The following is a 15,415-nucleotide window of genomic DNA, read 5'->3' on the forward strand; positions in this document are numbered from 1 at the left end:
CTCTCACTCCCGTCCTTAATTCCCCGCCGTACCATTGCATCTCAGGAATAGGAAAGGAGGTGGGTTTTGGAGCTGTTGTGGTGATGGACCCTGGGGTTTCAGTCGCAAAGATTGGTTCTTTGTTGGATTTATCTGTTCTTTGAGATACCTTTTTTTTTTTCCCCCCTCTTGTTTTTTGGTTGTTTTTAATATGGATTCCATCGGTGCTCCGTGTTGCTCCGTGTTTAATTTTATTCTAGGCTCCGTTTGTTTCAATATAAAATGTTTTATAATGTAAAATATTTTTCAAAAAACAAATTTCAAACTTTTATTTTCCGGTGTTTGGTTGACAGATGAAAAATAATTTCAGAGAGAGAGAGAGAGTGAGAGAGATGTGGGTTTAAAAAGTGGAGAGATCTGAGAATATTAGAATTGAACGTGAATTAAGACTGACGATTGAGGAAACTGAGCAGTGAGAATTACAGTAGAAGGCAACAACTTCATTTCAGAAGATAACTTACGAAAGATTTAAAGGTAAATCATTTTCATCCAATTAATGAAAAATGTTTTTATATGTAAAATGTTTTCCTTACTTTTTACACAACCAAACACCGGAAAATAGGTGAAACATTTTACGCCCAAACAAACGGAGCCTAGGTCTACACGATCAGTAAGGGGTTTATTTCCCTAGACTTTTATGATTGTATTTTCGATGGAATCCTTTGTAATTTGCCTTTGGGCTTGATTGAATGAGAACCATTTTCTTCTGATCCACAAAATTTAGAACAATTATAGAGAGTGTGTGAGAAAGTGAGACAGGGTTGAAACAGTACTAAAGCAAAGCCTGATTGTTTTGGAAAGAGAGAGGAGAGAGAGAAAAATGGGTGCCATCTACATAACTTTCGCAAACAAACTTCAAAATGCAGTAGAGTAAATCGAAAAATTGTGAGACGTGCAAGGGCCCAGATCCCCCTTCGCATCTCTGCCGTGTACAATGCGATAAATCTGTTTCCAGGGATGTGTATCCCATGGACTGTACTTGGCCGAGTTACTTAATGGAGGTCTAGAAACACCTTGAGCAGATGCGGTAATGTCACCTTACGGCTATTAGATATGTATGCTTCTCTTGAGTTCACAAGGAAGTGTGATATCTGTACAACTATTATTGATAAATATCGGTCAAGGAAAAAGCTGTACATAACCGGTTAATATAGCGATTCCTAGAATGACAAGAGGTGGAAGAATTACAAATGCTCCAATCGTGGTGAAGAAAACCGAGTCATTCCTCTGGGATACTTCATCTAGGTAAGCCTGTCTCTTGATGTTTCTCTTCTGTGAGGTAGTTAAGAACTTGGGACTAACCTTCTTTAGACCCTTGCCCAATGGAATGCTGAAATCGTCATCCCGGCCCCCAATCAACTGAACTAGCTGGTCACGGATAGTAAGTTTTTGAGAGCTACCATCACTCTCATAACCTGATCATTAAATACGATGGAACAAAAAACATTAGCATTTCTGTAAGTGGTGTTCATCTCTATGCTCGAGGACTAAGTACTGTCATCAGTTCTGTTGTACTGTTAGAGAGCATTCATATACCATCAACAGCTGAGCTCGTTGAAGTGAGTTGTTCTAGGAGATCCAGTTGTGTGCGAGCAGACGAGGAAGACCCTTTCACAATGAAAAACAGGAAAAATCATGTCATGGATAACAAGGGAAATAATATATCAATAATTGGTCTTGAGTGCGACATAAGCATCCTTGAACAGTGAATAAACGTAAGCATCTCGAATCTTAAGCCAATTTCCTTTGCTAAAGTCATAATTTAGCGCAATCTCACAAGGATCACGTCTGAAAGTCAGAGCCAGATTATAGTTTTTTCAATTGTTTTGTGTCTCTTTCTCTCCCGAATTCTCGCACAACCTATCCTGTTGGCACATAATTGCCAAATAATGGCATTGGGACACCTAAGAGCAATTCCAATGCAGCTGTTTTGTGCCAAAGTCATAAACTAGTCAAAATTTTGCCAAAATAGGAGGAAAGAACTGGCCAAAAATTTGCAACTACCAATTCATGGCCATGTTTGGCCGTCGTATGACAATTTTCATACAATGCCACCTCATCAAAAATTGTAGGGCACTACACCTAGCATTGGAGCATTTTGATGGCTGAGATGAGGAAAACTGGACATTTTAGCTTAGCAATGGAATAGAAATGCCAAATTCTCGCTTGTTGAACACTTTAGCATGCCAGAATTTATGATCCAGATGGCCAAAATTCCATTTCCATTGGAGTTGCTCTGAGTCTGTGACCAAACCAAAAAGTGGGCTGTCTTTGAGAAGCCATTGGAGATAAGGGCCAAGAGCATTCCCAGCGGTCTTACCCAATATCAAAGCATTTGGCCAGCATTTTTCCAATGCTGTTCCACTGTTGTGGAGCTAATTTTTGGCACCACTACCACGTTGGCCATTGAATCACTTATTATTGATCACCTGATCACAACCATTCTAGTATCTGCTGCTGGACAAGGGGAACACAGATACAAAAGCAAACCCCAATGGAACTGGATAAGCAAGCTATAGCCCCCCATTTCCCCATTGTTATTTTTTCTGCCTACTCTTTGTCTGTGAGGTGTATGTAAAAAGTTCTCACAGACTCAGAACAACTCTTAGACGGTATATAAAACAGCTACAATCCATGAATGGCAAGCATGCTTCCTTCATCCAAATTCTTAACAGCCACGATTGCAAAATTCTACAAGAACCAAATCAGTAATTCATATTTTTACATTAAAGACCCAAGAACATAGAAATAGCTACGGTGATTAATACGGAGTAACAAGGAGGATACACAATATATCTAATCAAACAAAACCCAACCCACAAGAAATAAACGTGAAATTAACAAGAATACCAGAGTAGGTGGGAGGGTCCTCCTCCTCTGTAACTCGTCCACCTTGAGTTCCCTCGGATTGAGCAGCTGTTCTGAAAGAAGAGAGAGGGTATTGGAGGTGGAGCTTGACGAGGGTTTTGTGTTTTGGGTTCAGAAACGGAGGGCTAGGACTAGGAGGCTTCGGGTGGAGAGAAACAGAAATGAAATTCAAGGCCATGGGTTGATGGTTTCTCTCTTTCTAATCCGAGCCTTTTGAAATCGAGCATTTGAGCTTTTTCTGTCATCCATAGTCTCTGTGAGGCTACAATTTTTCTGCACTCGTTTGTCTCCCCAAGTAAGTGTTCGGGGGGAAAAAAAACAGCTCCTCCAGTAACAGGGGTGGAAACGAGCCGAGCCGAATCCAGCAACGGCGAGCTCGAGCTTGGTTCGAGTCTTAACGAGCCGAGCCCTTAATGAGTTGAGTTTATCCATTTATTAAACGAGTTTCTTTAATCGAGTCGAGCCTCTCTTAACGAGCTTAATTTTTGTCGAACGAGCTGAGCTCCACTTAACTCGTTTAGTAAATAAGCCAAATACTCGAGTTCGAGATCGCGAGCTGCTCTGTTGATTGTATTCCATATATTTCTATGTGGATCACAAGTTTAAAGATTTTTTTAATAAATTCCAGTCACATCAAGGCCAACCTTGATGTCTGAGTTGCTCAAATCCGACCTCAAATTTGGTAATTCACCTATTAATAAGTCATAAAAAATAAAAAGACATGCAAGTTAAAAACAAAAACAAAATCACGGTTACATGTGCTTTTAGCTTAAATTACATTATAAAATCAAAATTAAAAATTAACACGATCATGTCGGATGCCGTTGATTTTTGCGTAGACTCACTCGGTTTTTTTTTTTTAGAATTTTTGGACGGATCGGATCGGCCGTCCGGTGGCCGGAGTGGGCCCGGCGTGCGTGCGGTGGACGGTTCGGTGGGGAAACCGCGGTGGGGGTATCATTCTCCATGAGCTTGAGGCTTAATTCATAGAACCCTTCCATGGGCGTTGACGGAGTGTGCACCGCCGGAATGCGTGGCTCATTTTGGATCCCCTTACGCCAGGTCTTTCTCGTCTTGGCCTTTTGCCTGTGAAATTCAAACATTATTTTTCTGTACAGATAATTTGAACTGTTCAATAATTTAAAAAAAAGTTGAGTCGCAAGGTGAAAAATCAGTTCAACTGGATAAGTGTAAGTGCTTAATTTTTGAGGGAGGGTAAGAGAGTAATTTCACCTACCAAACTTAGTGTAAGTGTAAGTGCTTAATTCAATCTTGTAATTTTTCATTCAAATTACATGAGACAATTTTTCATTTAGGTTACTAGATTCTGCGATCTTCCGTAATGAGAATGAAAAATTGAAAGATTCCATAAAACATTGAAATTTCACCCGACCACCCGATTTAAAAAAAAATAAAATTAAACAGCTCGAATTATTCGTGCGAGACCTATAATGGACCCCGCGTGCAGGATTATTGGGTACTTCTGGTTTCCATCGATTCCAGTATGGAGATATGCCTCACCTTGATTTCCATATGATTCAAACTCTGTCGTAAGAAAAGGGCTATCGGTCGGGTCAGACTGATCCCTGCCCAAGGTTTCCCGAGATCAGCCCAAAAAGAGAGTAGCTTGCCCAGGGAAGGTAATCTAGTAGATTCACTATTGGTCATGAGGCTTTCTCTTTGGAAAGATGACAGTCTATGACATGTTTTGATAATTAATATCTGCTAAGGACATGTTAAGAACATTTATTAATGCTGAAAATATTATTGACAAGTATTAATTATCAAAACACGTTATGAGCTGTCGTTTTCCCTTTCTCTTTAAGATCCCATAGGCCCGCTCTACATTACCAGAAATGAGGTTCATCAAACGGTAACTGAGGGCTTGTTCGTTTTGAGTTATGAAGGAGATTTGAGTGGAGAGAGATAGAGAAACAAAATGCATTGGGAATCATGGGCAGGGATTTTAAAACCTCAAACGAACGAGCCCTGAGGGACAGCAATGGCTACATGGTGTGTGCCACATGTCCTAGATTGTGGTACGAGAGGGGAAAACTTTCATTATTGTTATTTCGGTCATTGAACTCCAAAAAGTTCCGATTCAGTCATTAAAAAACATTGGATTTTCGCCAATGCGATCAGATTCCGGCCATCGATTAGTTTTATTTGTTTTTCAAAGAAAGCCAAGAGTTTACTTTGCCATCACTTATTCCCTTTTACCTTCTTAATCACATTCCAAACATATATACGTGTTTATGCATCACTTACAAGTTACAACGTAGGATTGGTGCTTTATTCTCCTAGAACTAACCAGAAATAGTAATAAACTCCGAAGGTTTGTGCATGAAAATGGTTTGGTACCATTACTTTTGGCACTCCATATGCGCACACACATTTAAAGGGTAGTAATGCTACACACACAGCATTTATGCACAGATTTTGTGCACAGATTTGTTGTGAGGCCCACCACGGGTCCCACACAAATAATCCGAGCTGTTCATTAAATGTAAAACATTTTTTCAAGGGCCTCCGCGAAAAATCAGCTCAATCCGATACCTATAAGTGCTTGATTTAATCATCTAACTTTTCATTATCCTGAAATTCGAATGAAAAGTTAAATGATTGAATCGAGCATCTGTAAGTATCGGATTGAGCTGATTTTTCGCGGAGGCCCTTGAAAAAATGTTTTACATTTAATGAACGGCTCGGATTATTTGTGTGGGACCCGTAGTGGGCCCCACAACAAATCTGTGTATAAAATCTGTGCATAAATGCTGTGTGTATAGCATTACTGTTTAAAGGGTATACATCAATGTTGGCAATTCCATACCATACCGGCCCGTACCGGACATAAAATGGTACTCCATATAAGTAGGTGTTTCGTACCGCCCCAAAATATTGGCACGTATTGGTTAATATCAGGCTTATCAGCCTGTACTGGATGATACAGGGCTTGTACCGAGATCTCGGCTGGCACAACAAAAAATTGTGTATTTTTTCTTTTGCTTCAAAAAGGCTTGGATTTTAAGATAATTCAACAAACCTTGGAGTTTATAATATCTTAATCATCTTAATTTGTTATTAGGACAAATTTAAGGTATATCGAAATGTTAGAATTTATTTTATATCTCTATATAAAATATATGTTGTGGTCAATCCTGAACAATATCGAGATATATACTGGTACAAGTACCGTTCCAGTAAAGAAAACGGTATACTTGCCAGCACAGAATTGATAACTTTGGTATACATCCATATGTCTGCATTTACATACATCCCTTTCTATGTTCATCAGCAACCCTTTTCGTGAAGCACTGCCATGAGCTCTATTCTTTTCTTCGTGGTCATCTCTCTCTCTCTCTCTCTCTCTCTCTCTCTCTCTCTCTCTCTCCCTCTCTCTCTCTACTTGACCACATATGAGGCATTGCTTCGTATCTTTTCCCGCATAAAACACCATTCCATTTGTCAGTTATGGCAAACTCTGCAACAAATTTCAACGGTACTACTTTCATGAGCTACCGCTCCAGAGCATACAAATCCGCATCCGAAAAGACACCCGGATCCCTCGTATTCCTCTGCGACTTCTTGAGAGAGTATGGCGCGGCGGTACCAATAGACAACCGGGGCGACACGGTCCTCCATCTTCTGGCCATCAACGGCAACAGGGCTGCATTCGAAAGCCTACTCCGGGCAGGCCTCCTGACCGATGAAGCGCTGACAAAGAAGAACGTGCACGGCAATACCGCCCTGCACGAGGCCGCCAGGTCCGGGCAGACGGAATTCGCGGAGATCATGCTGAGGAGGAAGCAGGATCTGGTTTTCTTGCGCAATCATGACATGGACGAGACGCCTCTTTACGTTGCCGCTGCTTACGGGAAGAGGGAGGTTTTCAGGGTTTTGGAGAGTTATCGCAGCGATTGCATGATGAGGAGACGCGATGGCCGCACCATTCTCCACGCTGCTATTGATGGAGAACGTTACCGTATGTTTCTGGTTACGTGCTTCTGATTACTGTACGTATTGTAATTGCCACTGTTATGCATACACCATACAGCATTTGCATACTGCATATATATATATTCTCAAATAGACACATTGAGTTGGGTGGTGGTGCATATTCGACAATATCTTGCCGTGCACAAATGCAGTTTGAGTAACATTTCTGTTCATATGCGATAGAGATGGTGCCAGCCATCTCCCTCGCCAACATTTTCGCGTTGTCGTGCACAAATGCAGTTTGAAATTACACATCTCATGGGAACTAGGAATCGCTGCGATAACTTTCCAAAACCCGGAAAACATTTTCGCGTTGTGTGCACAAATGCATTGTCGTGCACAAATGCAGTTTGAGTAACATATCTGTTCATATGTGAGAGATGGTGCCGGCAATCTACCTTGCCAACATTTTGATAGAGATGGTGCCAGTGTCCTAGATCTCTTTGAGAACCAGCAAAGAGATCTAGGACACCAGTTTGGTGCCGGCCAACATTCCCTCGATAGCCTAAAAGTAAATGAGTTCGGGAACTTCTATTTAAACACACATTGTTATCTTAGTGCATGCACCTTCAAGGCTTCAAGTACACATTGTTATCTTAGTGCATGCCCTTCGGCCCCTTCCCCTCGCCACCATCGATTTCCAAATATACCCTCTGCCCCAGTGCTATGATCTTTACACTCGAAATTCAAAACCTGATGTAATTGGAATACCCAATTGCGCCCCCCATGGCCAAATCAAAACCATGCCATAATCAATCCCCAGTTAATGTCCACCACCCTCGAAACAATTGAAGATTAAATTGCACTAGAGAAGGAGAAGTCAAGAGAAATGGTTGGATATATATAGTATAACGGCTAAGTGTTGAGAATTTTGATGGCCAATTTCACAAAATCCGTTTGTGTTAGCCTGGTTGTCAAAGCCTGAGAGAATTGGGTGTGCTCTCCCTAAGGTCTCATCCATACGGATTTTGCCAAGGTTTTTGATGGGCCCCACAAGTGGACGGGGTGATTCGTCATGAGATTAGTGGATGTGTACATAAGCTGATGGGGGGTGATTGGTCATGAGATTAGTGGATGTGTGCGTAAACTGGTGGAGACACCAATGTTAGCAAAATTGGAACGAAAGTAGAAATCTTTTGGGCGGAATATACTTTCTCATCTTGGGGATGTTGAATGAATGTCTTTGTGAGAAACTTCGGGGAGGTATTTTTTGTTAAACTACCATGATATACAAGTACGTCTACGCATTCATTACCAACTAAAAATTGTATTCTTGGTTGCATTGCATTCATCTTGAATGGGGTGTGGCTCCATTGAGATAAAATGTAATGCTGTCAACATTGCATTAGGTGATTTCTTTTGAGTTGTTATAGAATATTAGTGCCCATTCTGTTAACTATGTCATTAACCAATATTAGAATTCAGTGGATAACAATCTATTCTATGTTTAAAGGGAGAACACCAGTTTGGTGTCTCTCCTAGAATGAAATTTTATAGATTTTTGGTACTTTCAAAAACGCCCCTAGACATTACGTTCTTTTACAATTTAAATGTTCCATAATAGGGCAAAAGAGTGAAACTTGATTTGGAAACTACCCATTGTAAATATCCACTATCCATGTTAAACCCATTTTTGTACCTTAAGTAGAAATTTCTATGCATAATATAACTATGGTTTGAATTTTGTACCGCTCGCATCGTGTGTTTACAACTTCTTGATTGCTAAATATTCCCTTCTAGCTGTTAACCCAACAGACTAAGTTAATGCACTACTGCTATTTTCTACTGTTCATAATGTATGTGTGCTTTGAGTTTTATGGTGCTTGCGTTGCATGTTTATAACTTCTTGATTACCTAATATTCCCTTCTGGTTGTTAACCCAACAGACTAGTTGATGTTTTATGTTTTGTGAACCAGGTTTGGCTGTCAACATAGTGGAGTCATATCCTGATCTTGCTTGCAAACAAGATGAAAAGGGTATGACCCCTTTGAATTTCTTGATCACAAAAGCATCTTCTTTCAGAAGCAGGTCATCATATGTGTTTTACGATCTAAGCAGGACAGCCTTCATCCCCTGGCAGATAGTTGAAGCTATAATATACTCCTGTAAGTTATTCCTGCGGTTGTGTCAAACATGAAGTTTGCTGCCTATTTTCGCTACTATGCTTTTACTAAGTTATTCCGATTCTGTCCTTAGAATACAAGTTAAGTTTAAATAAGCTTTCATCATAATATTCAAATTTTAGGTGAAATATGTGAGGCCTCCACTTCTGGTTTTTCTATTAATGAATTGCCAACCTTGGTATTAAGCAGTTATTCCACCAATGTATGTCGAGGCGACTTCAGAGTCACAAGCAGCCAACAATGAAGAGGCTCCAAGAGATAATAGAGTTGGTATCTCCAAATTAGAAAGGTCTTTCTTCGCCAAAAAAATCCTCGGTGTGTTAACTTCTGTTTTTTATTTTCTTCTTGTCTTTTTTTTGTTTTGCTGTTGGAAAAGATTCACATTGTTGATTGATGTTCCAGCGACAAGTAATAAGGGAAGGCAACAATCAGGGACTTTGTGGAGCTAACCTCCTATGATGCACGGACACGGATACCGACACCGACACGGAGACATGGGAATTCTAAAAAAATGAGGACACGGACACAGCGGGGGACACGCCACGTGTATATTTATTTATATAAATAAATAAATAATTATAGTTTGACACCCAAAATTTTTTTTAAAATTACAATTTGGCCCCAAAATTTTTTTAAAAATTACAGTTTGACCCCTAAAATTTATAAAAATTACAGTTTGGTCCCTCAAAATTACAGTTTGACCCCTTCCGTGTCCCCCTAAAAAATTTATATTAAATTATGAGACATGCCACGTGGCGTGTCCCATACGTGTCCCCGAGGTGTCCCCGCTGTGTCCACGTGTCCGACACTGCGATACTTTGACCTATAGAGGTGTCGGTGCTTCATAGCTAGCCTCCACTATAGTAATTGATGTCCTCCACGCTCCAGCCCATTTCCCATCAGCCTTCCAAACAAAAATTGAAAATGGGTCGATTAATGTAGGGCGATGATTTTTGTACTTCACTTTTCTCCAAATGCTCTTCTGTCTTTATAGGTGACGTTAAACTGTTGCACAAATGCCCTAACTCCGTAGAACGTCATTTTTGTATCTTTGCGTAATAAAGGCAGGAAAAAAAGGAAAAGAAAGAAAGATATATTTGAAGAAAGGTGGAGTGTGATAAATAATTCAGTTGATGTATCATTAAAAAACAAAACCATATTCAACTACCTCATATATAACCTTATTAAAATAGCACTATTTGTATGTGTTGTATAGCTCGATACACATTGTTCGACCCATTTCCTAGCAGAGGTTTAACATGGTATCAGAGGTTTTCCCCCCTTTGCATTCTGTCTCGCTCTATATGTTGATGTTTGCATCTCCACATGCAAGACGAGGTTGCACGTTGGGAGGTGTTGGATAACTTGAGATACATTATTGGGTCCATTTCCCAACAGCTTAAGCTTTTGGGACAATTGGTGATTAAACATTATCATAATTTTAGTGTTGATTTGTTGCTTCTATAATTTTTTTTTTTTGCGAACCTGTACGAGAATAAATATCATGAATATTGACATCAACAACTAGACTCATCTATATAAGAAAGTCCAACAATGAAGATTCACCACGATACAGAGTACTCGCCCAAGAAATTACAAATACAATTCAAAAAAGAGCTCCTATAACGTGGGTGAGGCAAGAATTGACACCTTAACATCCTAGATTTCTAGTAGTTGGGAGTGTGCAGGGGTGACCAACTAGCAGACTATGTAGTTGATTTGCTTCTTTGTCTACAATATTTATTTTTTCCTATGTTGTGTTAGGTTGTTGGTTGTTCAAAAACATTGACGATGCAAAACAAAAACATGCACTCACCTTACTGCTGGCAAATAGATTGATTGAAAAAGAAGATTGGAGTCGTTACATTAACTTTCCAAGCACAGATTCTGGAGCCAGTTCAATTAGAACATTATCATCACCGAGAGCGCCTGACCCACTAATTCAAGCAACAAAGCTTGGCATTCTTGAGTTGGTAATGGCAATACTCAAAAAGTACCCCGAGGCTGCAGATTCCTTTGATGATAATGGAAGGAATATATTACATATATCGGTGGAGCTAAAGCATAGATTTCTTTATGACTACTTGATGTGTTCCGTTGCATATAAGGATAGGATGTTGGCAGATATTGATTTCCAAGGGAACACAGTCATGCATATGGCAACATGTTCAGAAAAAAGACCACCTCGATCACCGGGAGTCACGGATGAATTGATAGCAAATGTTCATGGCGGTCAAGGAAACACCAATTTTCATGTGGGGGGAAAGCGGGGAAGTGTTGGAGTAGTCAACCAGATGAGTTGGGATGTCCTTTGGTTTAAGGTACCAAATCTGTCACTACTCTTGGTTTTACAATCACGAGCTTCCTATAAATTTGTTATTGCTCTTGGTTTTCGAATAACAAGCTTTGTATGCCTTCTTGAAGCCATCTTTGAAACTTATGATGGTTTTGTGTTACGTACCTTGACTATGTTCAGGCATGTGATTTTTTTAAAATTGTTTTGTTCTTTTGTAAAATTAGTTTAGAAATTTTTTGGTTGCCATAATTAGTTGATAAATGATAACTACGTCATTGGACATTGATTCTCTCCTGGTTTTGCATGCCATGGGTGACCCCTGCTATAGTCATGACCCCTGCAACATCATTTTACATCAATTTTTGGACTTCATAGAGCTCTTAATACTTAGTGGTTTTGTATAGTGTCTTTTTTGTCTATGGCCTTTTATTTCGTACACGGTTGGCATTCCCTTTACGTCTTTTTTATAAAATTATATTTTACTACTTTTCAAAGAAAATAAGTCCTTTTCATAAAACATTAGTTATTGAAGGACACGACTTTTAGGAAAGCTTTGTAGTGTTCAATAAAAGTAGGGTTTGTACTGCACCTATTAAGCATATCCAGAAGGCCAGGGATAGCTCCACTGGGTATGTCTTGAACGTAATCGACTGCCATCTGTAAGAGGTGGTTCGATCCGATACTGTACTGTTCTTGGATTAGTTTTGATGACGGATGTCTGATTGCTGTGTTGTTCTGAGGAAAATTTTCACCTCTACACCTCGCGTCATTCCAAATACTTAGTCTCTCACATATAAATCAACCTTTGTTTCTTTAGGCAAATGATTCATATTGCAAAGATCATGGAGGCAGATCAGATATCTGTGTGTTTGATTGGTAGGTTGAATTGTCATAACTTGCACGGAGGGTGTAGTTTAGGGACACTCGGTTATTTTGCCTCTCATTGTATCACATGCTAATTTCTTTCGCTTCCATTAGTTTTTGCCATTAGTTTTGTTAACATATTTTCCTATTCATATAGTCGATTTGCCTTTGGTTTATTGAGAGTTCCATGTTTGTGAATTCTCAATCCAATAATTGTTCACAGTAAACTCACCTGATTGATGACTTTTTCCTATCCCACAGCGTGTAAAACATGATTCTTATCCGCACTTATGGCACCTTCGTAACATTGATGGAAAGTCAGCAGAGGAGCTATTCGAAGAAAATCACTCAGCTCTACGAGAACAAGCCGAGAATGCAGCTAAGCACGTGAGCAACAACTTGATAGTTGTGGCCATTCTCATCGGCACAATCAATTTCGCAGCCCTTTTTACCCTGCCCGGAGGCTTCGATCAAAACACGGGCATACCCATGCTTCTCAAAAGCAACAGGCAAGAAGTGCAGTTCTTTATGGCGTACATCGGGTTAGCTCTTTTCTTCGCTTTCCTCTCCCTAGCAACTCTGATGTTAATCCAGCTATCGCGGTTTGACACCAACGATTTCCACGTAGCGATACCGGTCAAAACCGTTCTTTCTTGCATCACGATTATCCTCTCCACGGGCTTCTCCGCCACCGCATTTGGGCAAGGCTATATTCTTGAGGGTAAGTTAGGACCCTTCTTGGCCATTTTTTTGATATTCTTCATGTTCCTCGTTACTATCGTGTTGGCCCTCATAATGATGGACACAAAGGTGTTGATATTCGATTACATGTACTATGCGATTCGTGATTGGCTTGTTTATAAAAGCCCGGACATGTAAGAAACTTGTTTGTGGATTTATATTTTTATGTGTGTATATGGAGGTTGACATTGACATACATAAAAGGAAAACGAAAAATTTGAATAGAGACAAAAAAAAAAAAAACAATCGACTTAATTATTAAGGCAAACAAATACAGAGAATACAATTCACTCTCATAAATCACATTCACACTCTCATATGGGTGGGGGGGTGTTCCCCGTTGGGGCTCCCGAGCTTTCACAACATTCTGCCTTTCTCTTCTCTCACAATACCCACACGATGAATACACACACAAACATCCATTTATAACACTTGCACTATAATCTCATCATCACAACACCACACTTGCATCCCTTGACTCTCTCATCAATCCACCGAATTACACCACTGGCTTTGCTTCTCTCTCTACTTTCCATCTCCCACTTTGTCTCTTCAACTTATAACTCAAATATGGCCCACTCATTATAACTCACCCTATGTGGTTTAGGATTTTCACCCTCTGTGGTTTAGGTCATGTGCGGATATACACACCTCCGATGGTTCAAAAGTGTTCACATAACTCCCTTGTGGTTTGTGAAATATGCGGATAGACTCCCTGCCGTCATGTTTTCCATTCATATTAATGAAGGTGTATCTCACACGCCTCTAGAATATAATCTGAGCCATTTATAATGTACTCCCTCCGTCCTTTTATTACAGTCCAGTATTTCATTTTGGGCTGTCCCTTAATAAGTGTCTATTTTGTAAAGTTAGTGGGTAAAAATTGGTGAATTGTCTATTTTATCCCTAAAAGTAGATTCCATTTTGAAAAGTTAGTGAATAAAAGAGTAATAATGATGGGTAAGTAGGGAAAGTGGAGGAAAAAGTTGAAGTGAAAGGTTTAATAATGATGTCTTTTTAATAAGTTGGAGTTACGAAGCAGGACATTTAAAAAGGGTCGGAGGGAGTATTAAATAAAGAATAGAATATCTCTGTAAAAAATCATCTCGATCAGACAAGATCGAGATCAATAATCCAGTGATCTAATTCTTGGTAAATTCAAATTTGAAAAATTAATTTCATAGTAAATTCGATTTGATCATGAGGTTTTTATTTTTTGATCGACTTGAATTTTGGTTTGGATGTAGTATTCGTCAAACTCTATAATATAAACGGTTCAAATCCAATTTTTTTGTACAAGGAATGGATTGGTTAGATTTGAGGAAGAAGAAGAATCAATGGAGAGGATGAGGGTATATCGGTCTTTTAATGCTATTTTTGTTAATATGGATGGAATCAAGAGACTCCTTAGAGTTTGTCTTCTCTATATTTATGGAAAGTCTTGCTAGTTCATGCCACAAGAGAAATGATGCTGAAAATTAAAAAGTGACAAATTGTGAAAAATAATAAAAGCAAAAACACCAAGGATCCGATATTTATTATGTTACGAATCCCGTTCAACTGGAGGCTTAAAGCATTATTTTATTTTATTTTTTCAATTCAAGGGCGTCGGTAGTGCATCAGGATAGCCCAAGCATAACTCCCAGGGCGGGGACGGAACAAGGATTTCGCAAACGCGGAGGCTGAATTATGAACAACAAGATTTTAAAATTTCAAGGTTCGAAAATTTAATAGTTTGTTTGGTTGAAATTTTCAGGGAGATTTTTCAGATAGGAAGTGGAGAGAGATAAAAAGAGGAATAAGATTAAAAATTGAAGAAAAAACTTATGGAAAATCGTGTTGCAGATAGAGAAATTTGGTTTTGGAAACTAAAATGAGCACATTTTTAGAGAATTTGTCTAAAATACAATATCTAGGTTCTCTTGACAAAAAAAAAAACTAATACTAAGAGTAACATTAATTTTTTTTAAAAAAAAACTGAAACAATGCGGGAACCATAGCCCCATACACCCCAAGCTAGCTCCGTCTCTGGACCTGGGGGTTGGAATAGAATTGCAGGTGAGGGGATATGCTTGAGGCAAGTGGATGGGAGCCACGTACACTCCTGACTCCAATAATCAAGAGTGTATAAGTAGTCACTAGTCAATAATGTAGTGTACGTAGATCGATCTCACAGCCGCCGTACATGTTCATTGCGAATATTCCATTAGAAAATTTTCTTTACCGAGGTTATGTAAATAAATGTTTACAATACTCAATCGTGATCATCCGAAAATATTTTGGATGATCAAAATTTTAATAAAATTTTTTTGACAAAGAATTAATTGTGACCGGTCATAATTGAAAATAGATCTCAATTATTAATTATTCAAATAGACAGTTGTATTAATTAGTATCACTAAATAGACTGTTTACAGCACCTCTGTAAATAAGACAGTATTATATTTCATATGGATATGGACTCAAAAAGAGTACTCCTCTGAGTAG

The 15,415-nt window shown here is 39.1% G+C and overlaps 3 protein-coding genes across 6 annotated transcripts in view; 2 read left to right on the forward strand and 1 right to left on the reverse strand.

Annotated features, from left to right (window-relative positions):
• Positions 1-1,061: 1,061 nt before the first annotated feature.
• LOC131321790 (uncharacterized) lies at positions 1,062-3,209 on the reverse strand. Its single transcript, XM_058352738.1, has 3 exons — positions 2,890-3,209; positions 1,576-1,647; positions 1,062-1,454 (listed from the first exon to the last, which is right to left on the reverse strand). The coding sequence occupies exons 1-3, from the start codon at positions 3,083-3,085 to the stop codon at positions 1,159-1,161; spliced, it is 564 nt and encodes a 187-aa protein (XP_058208721.1). The 5' UTR covers positions 3,086-3,209; the 3' UTR covers positions 1,062-1,158.
• A 3,169-nt stretch (positions 3,210-6,378) lies between these two features.
• Positions 6,379-7,148, forward strand: LOC131323679 (phytochrome-interacting ankyrin-repeat protein 1-like). The gene is made up of 2 exons (XM_058355526.1): positions 6,379-6,889; positions 7,087-7,148. Exons 1-2 carry the CDS (start codon positions 6,379-6,381, stop codon positions 7,146-7,148), a joined length of 573 nt encoding a protein of 190 aa, XP_058211509.1.
• A 365-nt stretch (positions 7,149-7,513) lies between these two features.
• The window catches only part of LOC131321791 (ankyrin repeat-containing protein ITN1-like), a 38,852-nt gene continuing 30,950 nt past the window's right edge, over positions 7,514-15,415 (forward strand). Inside the window, exons 1-5 of one of the 4 annotated variants that reach the window (XM_058352739.1) lie at positions 7,514-8,106; positions 8,821-9,009; positions 9,217-9,342; positions 10,792-11,348; positions 12,449-13,120. In XM_058352739.1, coding sequence (XP_058208722.1) covers positions 8,070-8,106; positions 8,821-9,009; positions 9,217-9,342; positions 10,792-11,348; positions 12,449-13,066 — 1,527 coding nt within the window. In that variant the 5' untranslated portion in view covers positions 7,514-8,069 and the 3' untranslated portion in view covers positions 13,067-13,120. Of the gene's footprint in view, positions 8,107-8,820; positions 9,010-9,149; positions 9,343-10,791; positions 11,349-12,448; positions 13,121-15,415 lie in introns of those variants that run through there. The other 3 variants (XM_058352741.1, XM_058352740.1, XM_058352743.1) reach the window with 3 other exon arrangements.

The sequence above is a fragment of the Rhododendron vialii genome, chromosome 4a, assembly GCF_030253575.1.
Source record: "Rhododendron vialii isolate Sample 1 chromosome 4a, ASM3025357v1".
Classification (NCBI taxonomy): domain Eukaryota; kingdom Viridiplantae; phylum Streptophyta; class Magnoliopsida; order Ericales; family Ericaceae; genus Rhododendron; species Rhododendron vialii.